The sequence below is a fragment of the Macaca thibetana genome, chromosome X (assembly GCF_024542745.1).
Source record: "Macaca thibetana thibetana isolate TM-01 chromosome X, ASM2454274v1, whole genome shotgun sequence".
NCBI classification, from domain to species: Eukaryota; Metazoa; Chordata; class Mammalia; order Primates; family Cercopithecidae; genus Macaca; species Macaca thibetana.
Genome location: NC_065598.1, coordinates 64,924,574 through 64,937,455, shown reverse-complemented (window position 1 = coordinate 64,937,455; position 12,882 = coordinate 64,924,574). Strand labels below are relative to the sequence as shown.

Sequence of the window (12,882 nt, the reverse complement as noted above, 5' to 3'; positions counted from 1 at the left end):
TTATATCTCTATTTTACAGATGGGGAAACTGAAGCAAGGAGGGGTTTGGTAATTTCCCCAATATCCCGCTAGTTAAGTGACAGTGCTTAGAATCAAACCTAAGCAAATCGACTCCAGAGTACACATACCAAATCACCACTGTTCCATACTGCCTTCCTAACTCAGTAGGCTTACATGTGGAGGCTTATCTCCTAATAATTCCCTGTGCTTCAGCCAAAGTGATCTACCTGTTGTTCTATATATATATTAGCACCTTCCAACATCTGTGCCTTTGTTCACAAGAGGCTGTGTAGCACAAATGGATATAGTCTGGGCTTCAGAGTCAGATCTAGGTTCAAATATCAGGCATGGGCACTAACTGGATGTAGACCCTAGGGAAATCATCAAACCTCCCTGCATCTCATATCCTCATCTGCACATAAAATGTAGTTAAAAGCCACCTAACTGAAATGATTGCTGTAAAGTTTAGCAAATACGCAGAGGATGTCTAGCACAATATCTACCATGTAGCAGGTGCTCAGTTATTGATAGCTCTTATGCTCACCTGCAATTTCAAATCCTACCCATCCTTTGAAGTCCTTTCAAATATAACTTCCACCGTGTAGCTTGGTCACCCCAACTGGACATGACAGCATTTTCCTTTAAATTTCTGTAATATTCTTTGTGTAACTTTCTCTTATATACTGCCTTATTTTAGCATTGTGTACTTGTCTTATCCCTACAACTTAGACTGGTAGCACTATAGAGGTAGGCCCTTTGCATTCCCTACAGCAACTAGCACAGTGCATTACTCATTGTGGGAGTTCACTAAACATTTGTTGAATGGAAGCAGACTGCATATTGAGTAATGAGTGATTAGAACCACTGAAGTTAACTGGGGGAAAGCTTCACAGAAGAGGGGTGGAGAAGTTTAAATGAAAGAGAGAAACTAAAAACTACTAAGCACCTATGACAATGTCTTAGTAGGCACTATGTGTATATTATCTCATTTAGTACTCTTCGCTAATTCAGTGATGTGTTCCTATCACCCTTTTCCAAATGAGGAAACTGGGGTTCAGCCTGATTTTACTCAAGGTCATAATAGAACTTAACACAACTCACTCTTATTGCCATATCCCCAGTGTCGAAAGGAGTGCCTGGAACATAGTAATGGATGCTCAATAAATATTTGTTGAGTGAATGAAGAGGTGAACAAATGGAGAGAGTAAGCAGCAGAGCTAGGACTAGAATCAAGTTCACTGATCTCCTAGCTCAGTTCACTATGTTAAGTTGCTAATTCAAAACAGAAGAAAGGGGGCCGGGCACAGTGGCTCACACCTGTGTCCCAGCACTTTGGGAGGCCGAGGCAGGCAGATCACCTGAGGTCAGTAGTTCAAGACTAGCCTGGCCAACATGGTGAAACCCCATCTCTACTAAAAATACAAAAATTAGCTGGACGTAGTGGCAGGCACCTGTAATCCCAGCTACTCGGGAGGCTGAGGCAGGAGAATTGCTTAAATCCCAGAGGCGGAGGTTGCAGTGAGCAGAGATTGTGCCATTGCACTCCAGCCTGGGCGACAAGAGCAAAACTCTGCCTCAAAAAAGAAAAAGAAAAAGAGAAAAAAAAAAAAAAAAAGAGGAAAGGGAAGAACCATTTAGTGAGCAACTACTATATAACCAAACACATTGAGAAGAGGGACAGGAGCAGAATGTTGAACTCTTTATACTCCTCAGTTGATGGTACTGATAGTATTAGACATGTTACATAAATTACGCCATTTGATCTTTCTAAAAACTCTTTTGAGGCAGTTATTTTTATCTCCATTTTACAGATGAAGAAACACCCTCCACAAAATGACTTGCCCAAACTCACAAAGTGGGTGGATTCCATCCCAGGTAAAGTTTAACTCCAAAGCCTGTGTTCTTAAAATACTTGTCCACACTTTGGGCTTGCAATGGAAATTCTATCCCTTGCAGAGACAGGAGCAAGAGAGTATGGTGAAGTTGGCTGGGCACAGTGGCTCACGCCTGTAATCCCAACACTTTGGAAGGCCGAGGCAGGAGGATAGCTTGAGCCCAGGAGTTCGAGACCAGCCTGAGCAACATGGCAAAACCCCATCTCTACAAAAACTACAAAAAATTAGCCGGGTGTGGTGGCATGCACCTGTGGTCCTAGCTACTAGGGAGGCTGAGGTGGGAGGATCACGTGAGCCTGGGAGGCAGAGGTTGCAGTGAGCGGAGACGGCGCCACTGCCCTCCAGCCTGGGTGACAGAATAAAACCGTCTCGATTTAAAAAAAAAAAAAAAAAAAAAAAGTAAAAAATAAGAAAGGAGAACAAGTATGGTGAAGAGAATGGCAAGGAGCTGCGACAGGAATGGCAGGGGTTAAACCTGGCCTACTGGGGTCACGGAACAAGTCAATACTAAAGTTATAAGCAATAAAACGTTAATGTCTCATGGGAAGCAATCTCTCATTCCTTCAACAAAGGTTGGTGACAGGTTTTGATAAAAATGAGGGGACAGCAGAAGAAAAGATAACTTAAGAAATCACCTAAAGTTCGCCATTTAACACAATGTAGGGGACGATGACGTGCCCTGGGAGGATGGGAAAGGAAAGATCGGAGTTTCACAAAAAGACCTGGAAGGAACCAGGAGGGCATGGGGCAAAATGGTTAGCACAAAGAACAGGTGTAGCGTTGGGACTGGTTCTGGCGTCGGGTACAGGAAGGGCCTGCCGGGCGGAAGGGGATCCAGCTCTCAGGCCACGAGCCCGTTCCCCGACTTCTTTAGGGGGCACTCTGCCTCACCCTCGGTCCCTTTTGTCGCAGATCCCAAGCTCACCAGGGGCCTGGGCGATGCTGTCCCCGGGTCTCCTGGAGACTCCTCCGCTTCCGCCATCTTGGCCCTCCTTCTCCCGGGTCGCTCCCACAGGTCTTTGCGGAACCTGCGACGTGGAGGCCACGGCCGGTCAGCGCGTCATCGCGTGCGGCCGCGTCACCTAATGGCGCCTGGCAATGGCCGGCGGCCGCGGCCCTTCGCTCTCCCTCGGTCCTCGGGGTGTCAGGGACAGCTTCGCATCGCCTTGTCTCGCTTCTTCCGGGCCACAGGTCCCGCTAGACACGCTCCGCCTTTAACACTCAAGCCAGATTCTCAGACCGTTCCCTCGCTCTCGCGACCACTGCTGCCTTCTCCACCCCACCGACCCCCCCGCCCATTTCCCGTTCTCAGGAGTTGGCTTGGAGTGCCAGACCCTCTATCACGGCGATTCTAGGAAAGAGCCTGCCTCTTCCTACCCTTCCCCGGCCCCCGAGCGACTTCAAGTTTCCGTGCCCCGGAATGAAGGGTTCAAGCCCCAACCTACTGCTCCCTCCGCTGCCGCCCCTGCCCCGCTGACTCTGCGCCTCTCCTTCTGCTCCCAAGCCTCTTCCCACTTCCTTGACTTTTATAAACCTCTCTACTGCCTCCACACCGACCCTCCAGGATTACTTTTCTCGGGCACCCACTCTAGGGGTGGGCGGGCAAGAAGCTTCGTTGACCAAACTTGTTAATCCCACTTCAAAAATTGCTAAACACGGTGGCTCATGCCTGTAATCTCAGCACTTTGGGAGGCCGAGGCGGGTGGATCACAAGGTCAGGAGATCGAGACCATCCTGGCTACATGGTGAAACCCTGTCTCTACTAAAAATAACAAAAAAATTAGCCGGGCGTGGTGGTGGGCGCCTGTAGTCCCAGCTACTCGGGAGGCTGAGGCAGGAGAATGGCGTGAACCCGGAAGGCGGAGCTTGCAGTGAGCCCAGATCGCTCCACTGCACTCCAGCCTGGGCAACAGAGCGAGACTCCGTCTCAAAAAAAAAAAAAAAAAAAAAAAAAAAGTTGCTAAACCATTCGGCGCAAGTACTGAAAATGTTCAGGGTCTAAAAGAGAGTAACTATTGTGAGAATAACTTAAATAAAAAATAATCTGCATGTCCCAACCTCTTTTCCTTATCTCATCCTTTTGGACTTTCACGGTATTTCTGGTCCCAGTTTACGTTGGCCCCAGGCTAAAATGTAGTCAGACCATGCAGCCATTGTTGACAGCATCAGCATCCAGGATGCCTGAGTGCCCTTTGGTGGTGTTAAGCATTTGACCAACAACACAGGGGATGGGTGTGAAATAAAAATGTTTTATATAATATATATATACACACACACACACAAGGCAATCCAAGTAGTAAACTTAAGAAGGAAGAATGTGGAATGTGGAGGGACAAAATTCCAAACGAATGGAGGGTTTTTTTTTTTTTTTTTTGGTGTTTGTTGTTTTGTTTTATTTACGATAATTCCCCTTCTGACCAAGTACAATTTTAGTACTTGCACAAATACTGGTGGAAGTGATATTAAAATTTAAGCCAGTAGATATGAAATCTTTTTGTAATTGCAAGGGAATATCATCTACAAATGCCCCAACTCCAGCCTCAGCCTCTCACCTCATCCTCCCACCCTATGATTACCAGACCACCACATCCCATCCCACTTCCCTGAGGCCATTGATAATGTCTGCTATTTCCTTGCCAACCTCCAAAATTAGCTATCTCTCCCTAGCCACAAGCCCCTAGCTTCTACCCCTTCTAACCTCATCTATTGGCCCTCTTGGCCACGTATTTCAAGGTAGCCTTGGTGCCAGGTTAAGAGGAGGACAGGCCGGCCGGCGCGGTGGCTCACACCTGTAATCCCAGCACTTTGGGAGGCCAAGGAGGGCGGATCACGAGGTCAGGAGATCGAGACCATCCTGGCTAACACGGTGAAACCCCATCTCTACTAAAAAATACACACACACACACAAAAAAAAAAAAAAAAAAAAAAAAGCTAGCCGGGCGAGGTGGTGGGCGCCTGTAGTCCCAGCTACTCCAGAGGCTGAGGCAGGAGAATGGCTTGAACCCAGGAGGCGGAGCTTGCAGTAAGCCGAGATCGCGCCACTGCACTCCAGCCTGGCCCACAGAGCAAGACTCCGTCTCACAAAAAAAAAAAAAAAAAAAAAAGAGGAGGACAGACCATAGAACAATTGAGGCAGGCAGTGCTCAGGTTACTTGGGCATTATTTCAGACTACCAATGCCTGTTCTCCCCATTTAACTAATAGGGTACTGGTTGGGTGTGAGACAATATGCTTTGTAGAAAGAAAATCAGGAAGGAAGGGGCGGCATAGGAACAAGCTCCCAAAAATAGGAATTATTCTGTTTTTAGTTGCAAGTGTATCTCAAAAAATTGCCAGACTAACTCAGTTTCTGTAATACACTTACAGTCATTACTCTTTGCCAGATCATGGATATTTACAATACAGCAGGACTTGCATGACTTGCCCAAAGTTATTCAGAACCTTTGTAAGTGGTAGAAGTGGAATTAATATTTAAGTCAATAGGTATGGAGAACTTTGTTGGCTAATCTATGTTTCAGGACAATATAGCATACAACTCTGAAAATAACCAGGAAATATTAAGGAAATAATTTCACAGAAAAATGGTCAGAATTGACTCAAAACAAGTGGGGAATTTCATTAAAACGAAATTTTGAAAGGAAAAATTTAAAATACATATTAAAAGCTGGCTGGGTGCGGTGGCTCACACCTGTAATCCTAGCACTTTGGGAGACCGAGGTGGGCAGATTGCCTGAACTCAGGAGTTCAAGACCGCAACATGGCGAAACCCTGTCTCTACTAAAAATACAAAAATTTTTCTGGCGTGGTGGCGTGTGCCTGTAGTCCCAGCTACTTGAGAGGCTGAGGGATGAGAATCTCTTGAATCCTGGAGGAGGAGATTGCAGTGAGCTGAGATCACACCACTACACTCCAGCCTGGGTGACAGAGCAAGAATCCATCTCCACAAAAATAAATAAATACAGGCATACATACATATAAAAAGCAAGATGCAGACAGTTTGTATGATATGCTATCAACTGGGTAAAAATATAAGGGCAATGGATAGATATCCATACATTGTACTTGAATATTCACAGACTGTGTCCAGAAGGCTACACAAAAAGCTGGTAACTGGTTGCCTGTGGGGAGAGAAACTGGCAATAGGGGTGGATTGACTTGCAAGTGAAGACTATTCATTGTATGTGAAGCAGTTTGGAATTTTAAACATATACATGTATTAGTTTTTTAAAAGTTGCCAAATATCTCCCCTCTTCTCGCACCCTCAAGTGCTGGACCCAGATGGTTTCATAGGCTATTCATTCAAGCCTTCACAGAGCAGATAATTCCTACACTGTATAAATTGTTCAAGAGAGAAGAAAAGGCAAAGTTTACAAATTTATTCTAGGGACCTAGCATAAACATGGTACCACATCTGAAAAAGATAGTACTAAAAAGAAAACTATATATCATCTTGCTTGTAAATATATATCTACAGGCCAGGCATGGTTAGATTAAGGCTCACACCTGTAATCCCAGCACTTTGGGAATCCAAGAGAGGAGTATCACTTGCGCCCAAGAGTTCGAGATTAGCCTGGGCAACACAGGGAGACCCTGTCTCTACAAAAAAGTAAAAATAAAAACTTGCTGAGAGGCCAGGCACGGTGGCTCACGTCTGTAATCTCAGCACTTTGGGAGGCCGAGGCAGGCGAATTGCCTGAGCTCAGGAGTACAAGACCAGCCTGGGCAACATGGTGAAACCCCGTCTCTACTCAAATACCAAAAAAATTTAAAAAAATAAAAATTAGCTGGGCATGGTGGGGTGCACCTGTAGTCCCAGCTACTCGGGAGGCTGAGGCAGGAGAATTGCTTGAACCCAGGAGGCGGAGGTTGCAGCGACCCGAGATCATGCCACTGCACTCCAGCCTGGTGACAGAGCAAGACTCCATCTCTCAAAAAAAAAAAAAAAAAATTAGCCGAGAATGGTGGCACACACCTGTGGTCTCAGCTACTTGGGAGGCTGAGGTGGAAAGATTGCTTGAACGAGGGAGGCAAGGCTGCAGTAAGCTATAATCATGCCACTGCACACCAGCCTGGGTGACACAGGAAGACCCTGTCTCAAAACAAAATTTTTAAAAATATATATATATGTACACACACACACACATGCATACACACAAACACCTTAAACAAACTGTTAGCAAATAAAATATGACAACTTAATGTGACAAAAAGTATCTGTCTCAAAACCAACATCATGATATACCTGGTATTCACATTAAATCCAGGAACAAGGCAAGAATACTTTTTATCCCCCCTGTTATTTAGCACTGTTCTGGAAGTGCCTGAAAATGTCCTTAGATTCTTCTTCGTCTTGGGACAAAGGCCGGCTCCATTCTCCCTGAGGCCATTGGTCCCACTGAATACTCTCACCTATTAACACTAGCTTAAACCTCAGTCTCCAATACACAAGCAACCCTACAGCCCTACAAACTCCACATGCGTTTCCCACTTTCAGCATTTTCTTTTCTTGGTGCTTGCCTTTCCCGAAGTATAGCACTTCTCTGTATAAATATAGCTCTTATCTGTGCACTTAACCCTTCCTAGTGTAACCATAGCTTTTCTTCAGTCTCAAAAAATTACTGACAGATCCTTCCCTAACCTCTCTATTTACCTCCACCTCTTTCCCTTCTCCATTCCTGCCTTGGTCCAACCCAATTCCCTACCCTTACCCCATTCCCTAGTCCTTTCCCACTTCCCTGAAGATTTCCCTAACCAATCTCCCTAACTCCTCTACCATGTACCTCATCCCTGGGCTTTTTCAGCACCCTGACTAAAGATTGCGTTGTCATTGGGCTAGGAGGAGGTCAAGTTATAAAGCGATTGGGGATGCAGTCAGTATTCAGGTTCCCTGGGTGCCTTTTCAGGGTACACATATCGGTTCCCTGTTAACAAACAGGGTAAGAGATAATTATGAGATGAAGTAGAGTGCCCTATATTTTTGCATTAGGCAATTCACAAAAACTCCAAAGTACCTCTGAAGGTAAAATAATGTGATACACATAAACAAACTCACAGAATAGGAATTGCCATAATTTTTTTTTTTTTTTCTTGAGATGGAGTCTCACTCTGTCGCCCAGACTGGAGTGCTATGGTACAATCTCAGCCACTGCAAATTCTGCCACTCAGGCTCAAGCGATTCTCGTGTCTTAGCTTTCTGAGTACCTGGGATTACAGGCACCCACCACCACACCCTGCTGATTTTTGTATTTTTAGTAGAGACAGAGTTTCACCATGTTGGCCAGGAGGGTCTTGAACTCCTGACCTTAGGTGATCTGCCTGTCTCAGCCTCCCAAAGTGCTGGGATTACAGGCATGAGCCACCACGCCAGGCCTATTTTTTCAATTACAAGTATATCTAGCAACATTTATAATTGTGTATGCCCACATAAATTACTCTCTTTCAAACCATGAACATTTTCAGTAGAGAAGTTAACATTTGCTTTCTTTTTTTTTTTTAATTATGTATTTTTGAGACAGAGTCTCACTCTGTCACCCAGGCTGGAGGAACAGTGGCATGATCTCTGCTCACTACAGCTTCAAACTGCCAGGTTCAAGAAATCCTCCTGCCCCAGCTTCCTGAGTAGCTGGGACTACAGGCACATGCCACCACACCCGGCTAATTTTTTGTATTTTTAGTAGAGACAGGGATTTGCCATGTTGCTCAGGTTGGTCTCCAACTCCTGACCTCAGACAATCCATCCACCTTAGCCTCCCAAAGTGCTAAGATTACAGGCCTGAGCCACATGAGCCACACAGTGAGACTCTGTCTCAAGAAGAAAAAAAAGAAAGAAAGAAAGAAATTTAATCCCCAATGTGGCAATGTTGGGAGATAGGACCTGTCGGGAAGTGTTTGGGTCATCGCAGTGGATTCCTCATGAGTAGATTAATACCCTCTCTCAGGGGCGCTTGAGTTCTCACTCTATTAAGTCTCACAAGAGCTGGTTGTTAAAAAGAGCCTGTCACCTCCCCACCCTTGCTTCCTCTTTTGTCATGTGATCTCTTTACACACACTGGCTTTCCTTCTGCTTTTCACAGTGAGTTGAAGCAGCCTGAAGCCCTCATCTGATGCAGAAAATCAATCTTGAACTTTCCAGTCACCAGAATCATGAGTCAAATAAACCTCTTTTCTTTATAAACTACCCGGTCTCGGGTATTCGGTTATAACAACACTAAATGGACTAAGATATATGTGTGTGGTACATTAAACAAGAAAAGCAGCTTATAAAAATACTATTTATGTAAACAGAAGGACTAATGAACACACAAGAATTCAATTTCCCTACCAGTATCCATGTCCCCCTTATTATTTAACAGACCTGTACTTTTGTTCAGGCCCAGGCAATAAATCACAATTGATTCAAATCAATCATGACGATCCTGTTCTCCAATTTCCCAGCTTTACCCACAGGAATGACCATATGATCCAGTTTTGGATAATGAGAATAAAACAGAAGTTATGTGGGTAGGTTTCTGAGAAAGCAATTATTTTATTAAGTAGAGGACACACATTCAGCTTGCATGGCTTATTCCTCTCAATCTTCTTGTCTTGAATATAGACGTGATGTCTGGAGATGCAAGAATGCAACAACCATCTTGCCACCGACAGAAGAAAAAGATGAGAACAAAAGTCCAAGTGATAAGGATGCCCTTTTCATGTTCTGTGAACTATGAAGAAAAGAAAAGAAAAAAAGAAAAGAAAAGAAAAGCAGGACAGGCATAGTGGCTCATTCATATCAGCAATTTGGGAGGCCAAGGCGGGCAGATCACTTGAGGCCAGGAGTTTGACACCAGCCTGACCAACATGGTGAAACCCCATCTCTACTAAAAATACAAAAATTAGCCGGGTGTAGTAGTGCATTCCTGTAGTCCCAGCTACTTGGGAGGATGAGGCATGAGAATCATTTGGACCCAGAAGGCAGAGATTGCAATGAGCTGAGATCATGGCACTGCACTCCAGCCTGGGCAACAAAAGCAAGACTGACTCAAAAAAAAAAAAAATTGATTAAATTAAATTAAAAATTAAAAAAACACAGGCATCACATATATTGTAAAAAGCAATACAAATATCTTCATTAAAAATGGGGATATAAGCTAGGCACAGTGGCTTACACCTGTAATCTCAGCACTTTGGGAGGCCAAAGTGGGCGGATCACTTGAGATCTGGAGTTTAAGACCTGCCTGGCCAACATAGAGAAATCCTGTCTCTAGTAAAAGTACAAAAAATAAGCATAAATGAGCCAGGCTTGGTGGCAGGGGCCTATAATCCGAGCTACTTGGGAGACTGAGGCAGGAGAATCACTTGAACTCGGGAGGCAGAGGTTGTGGTGAGCCAAGATTGTGCCACTGCACTCTAACCTGAGGCAACAGAGTGAGACTCCGTCTCAAAAAAACTAAAATAAAATAAAATAAAAATAAAAGTTGAGGGGTGGAGCAGGGGAGGATATATCAGGCCAGGCGAGGTGGCTCACGCCTGTAATCCCAGCACTTTGGGAGGTTGAGGTGGGCAAATCACTTGAGGTCAGGCCAACATGGCCTGGCCAACATGGTGAAACCCCGTCTCTAATAAAAATAGAAAAATCAGCCAGGTGTGGTGCCAGGCACCTGTAATCCCAGCTACTCAGGAGACTGAGACAGGAGCATTGCTTGAACCCGGGAGGTGGATCTCAGTGAGCTGAGATGCTGAGATGCTGTCTCAATTAAAATAAATAAATAAATAAAAAGGGCATATACCATATGAGAAAGTAAAATGCTAAAAATAAAGTAAAATATATCTTATTGCTGCAGTTGTCTGTCTATTCCTGGATTTCCTCCAGAAGGCACAGCCTGAGACAAGGACTTTCATGTTAGTGTTGATATTGGAAAGTCATCCCATGTAACAGGAACGGGGAACATGAAAGATTGAAGCAGAAAAGGAGGGAAAGTCGTTAAAAGAATATATTTCCAGCTGGGCACCTGGGGGTCAATCCCACTGAGGAGCCATGTAGAATGCGGTTCAGAGTTGTCCACTGGAGGGACAGAAGAGTAGGAATCTCTCTACAGCTCCTGTATCCCATTGGTCAGCAGTCACTACTTGCAGTGTTAATTTCCTTTCACCTCCAGACTTGTACATGCTTCAGAATATTAGAACAGGTTCCCACAGGCAAGAAGAAGCCTGTGGACTTCTGTGAGATAAAGCACAGTATAGGCAAAGTACTGTCAGGTTGAACCTGCCTACAGAGTGGTGGGTGGAAAGAATACAAGACAGGGCTTGAAAGGTATTTGATGCCTACTCTAAACGCAAGGCGACAGTCATCTGAAAAACAGTGGTGGTAGTAGGAGTGTCAAGGAAGCAATTTTACTTGCTTGATGTAGTGAATAAGCAGACAAACTCTGGAACCAGACTATCTGGGTTTGAAACTCAACTCCATCATTAGTAAATCGTGTCATTTTGGACAAGTTACTAAATCTCTCCATGCCTCAGTTTCATCATCGGTAAAATGGAGATAACAATAGCTGCCTAATAGAGTTTTGAGGACTGAGTTAAATGTTAGCTATTAATATTTACAATAGAAACACATGTTTGGCCAGGGGCGGTGGCTCACGCCTGTAATCCCAGCACTTTGGGAGCCGAGGTGGGTGGATCATCTGAGAAACCGGGTTGGTTTCAAGACCAACCCTGCCAACATGGGGAAACCCCGTCTCTACTAAAAATACAAAAATTAACCAGACATGGTTGTGTGTGCCTGTAATCCCAGCTACTCAGGAGGCTGAGGCAGGAGAATTGCTTAAACTCAGGAGACAGAGGTTGCAATTAGCCAAGATCGAGCCACTGCACTCCAGCCTGGGTAACAGAGCAAGACTCCATCTCAATCAATCAATCAATCAATCAATCAATCAATATTAAAAAAAAAAAGGAAACACATGTCTGCTGCCCATCCCCACCCGATTTTGCCCTTCCAGACTCTCATCTATTCCCTCACTGGAGACAGAAGATCTTTTATTTTCTGTTATTTATAACTTCAGAATTTGGGCCCCTGTTCTTTCTTTCCCATTAACTTGAGTGACCTGTGTGAGAGACAGACAGACAGATACCACACAAGGATGGTAGGACAAGAACTTTTACTTTTTCTTACATAAAAATTTTACACAAAAAACATTACATTCCTTGTAAAAATTGAGAACACATAGTTATGTAAAAATATGAAGTTAACTGTTCTGTGTCTGTTAGAATATGTTTTGTTTTGTTTTTTGTTTTTGTGTGTGTATGTTTTTTGAGACAGAGGCTCTCTCTGTTGCCCAGACTGGAGTGCAGTGGTGTTATCTCAGCTCACTGCAACCGCCACCTCCCAGGTTCAGGTGATTATCATGTGGCAGCCTACCGAGTAGCTGAGATTACAGGCGCATGCCACCACACCGGCTAATTTTTGTATTTTTAGCAGAGATGGGTTTTACCTTGTTGTCCAGGCTGGTCTTGAACTCCGGACCTCAAGTTATCCTCCTGCCTCGGCCTCCCAAAGGGCTGGGATTACAGGTGTGAACCACTGCGCCTGGCCAGAATGTTTTTGTTTTTGAGTAAGACAAAATCAACCCACACTGCCAGTGATGGATTGGAGAGAGCAAGGCCCATGAATAGAGAATTGAGATGGGGAGTGTTGGGGTCAGGCAGTTGGAAGGTGAAATAAAACTATTCTGTCAATAAAGTCAGGCCAAGGGGCTGAGGGAAGCTGAGGCGTGAGATAGAACTTGGATAAACTGAGTGGTGAATGCTAGTATGTAGCTAGCCAATGGGAGATGTTCCTTCCTCTACTGTTTTCTGTTGTTCCTTCTGCTTTCTTTTTCTGGTCCTTCACTACCTCGCTTCTTGGCAGCAATGCCTCCCCTTTTTGTAACTGAAAAAAAGGTAAACATAGGGCCACTGTGGACGAATGTATGGTCAATGTTTGTTCTGAATGAGTGCATCTAAAAAGTGCA

General features: G+C 44.6%; 1 protein-coding gene across 1 annotated transcript in view; it reads right to left on the bottom strand.

The window, feature by feature from the left end:
- The window catches only part of YIPF6 (Yip1 domain family member 6), a 42,638-nt gene extending 39,336 nt beyond the window's left edge, over positions 1–3,302 (bottom strand). Inside the window, exon 1 of the mRNA XM_050777023.1 lies at positions 2,821–3,302. Within this exon, the coding sequence (XP_050632980.1) occupies positions 2,821–2,877 (57 nt within the window). The 5' untranslated portion in view covers positions 2,878–3,302. The remainder of the gene's footprint in view (positions 1–2,820) is intronic.
- Positions 3,303–12,882: the final 9,580 nt, after the last annotated feature.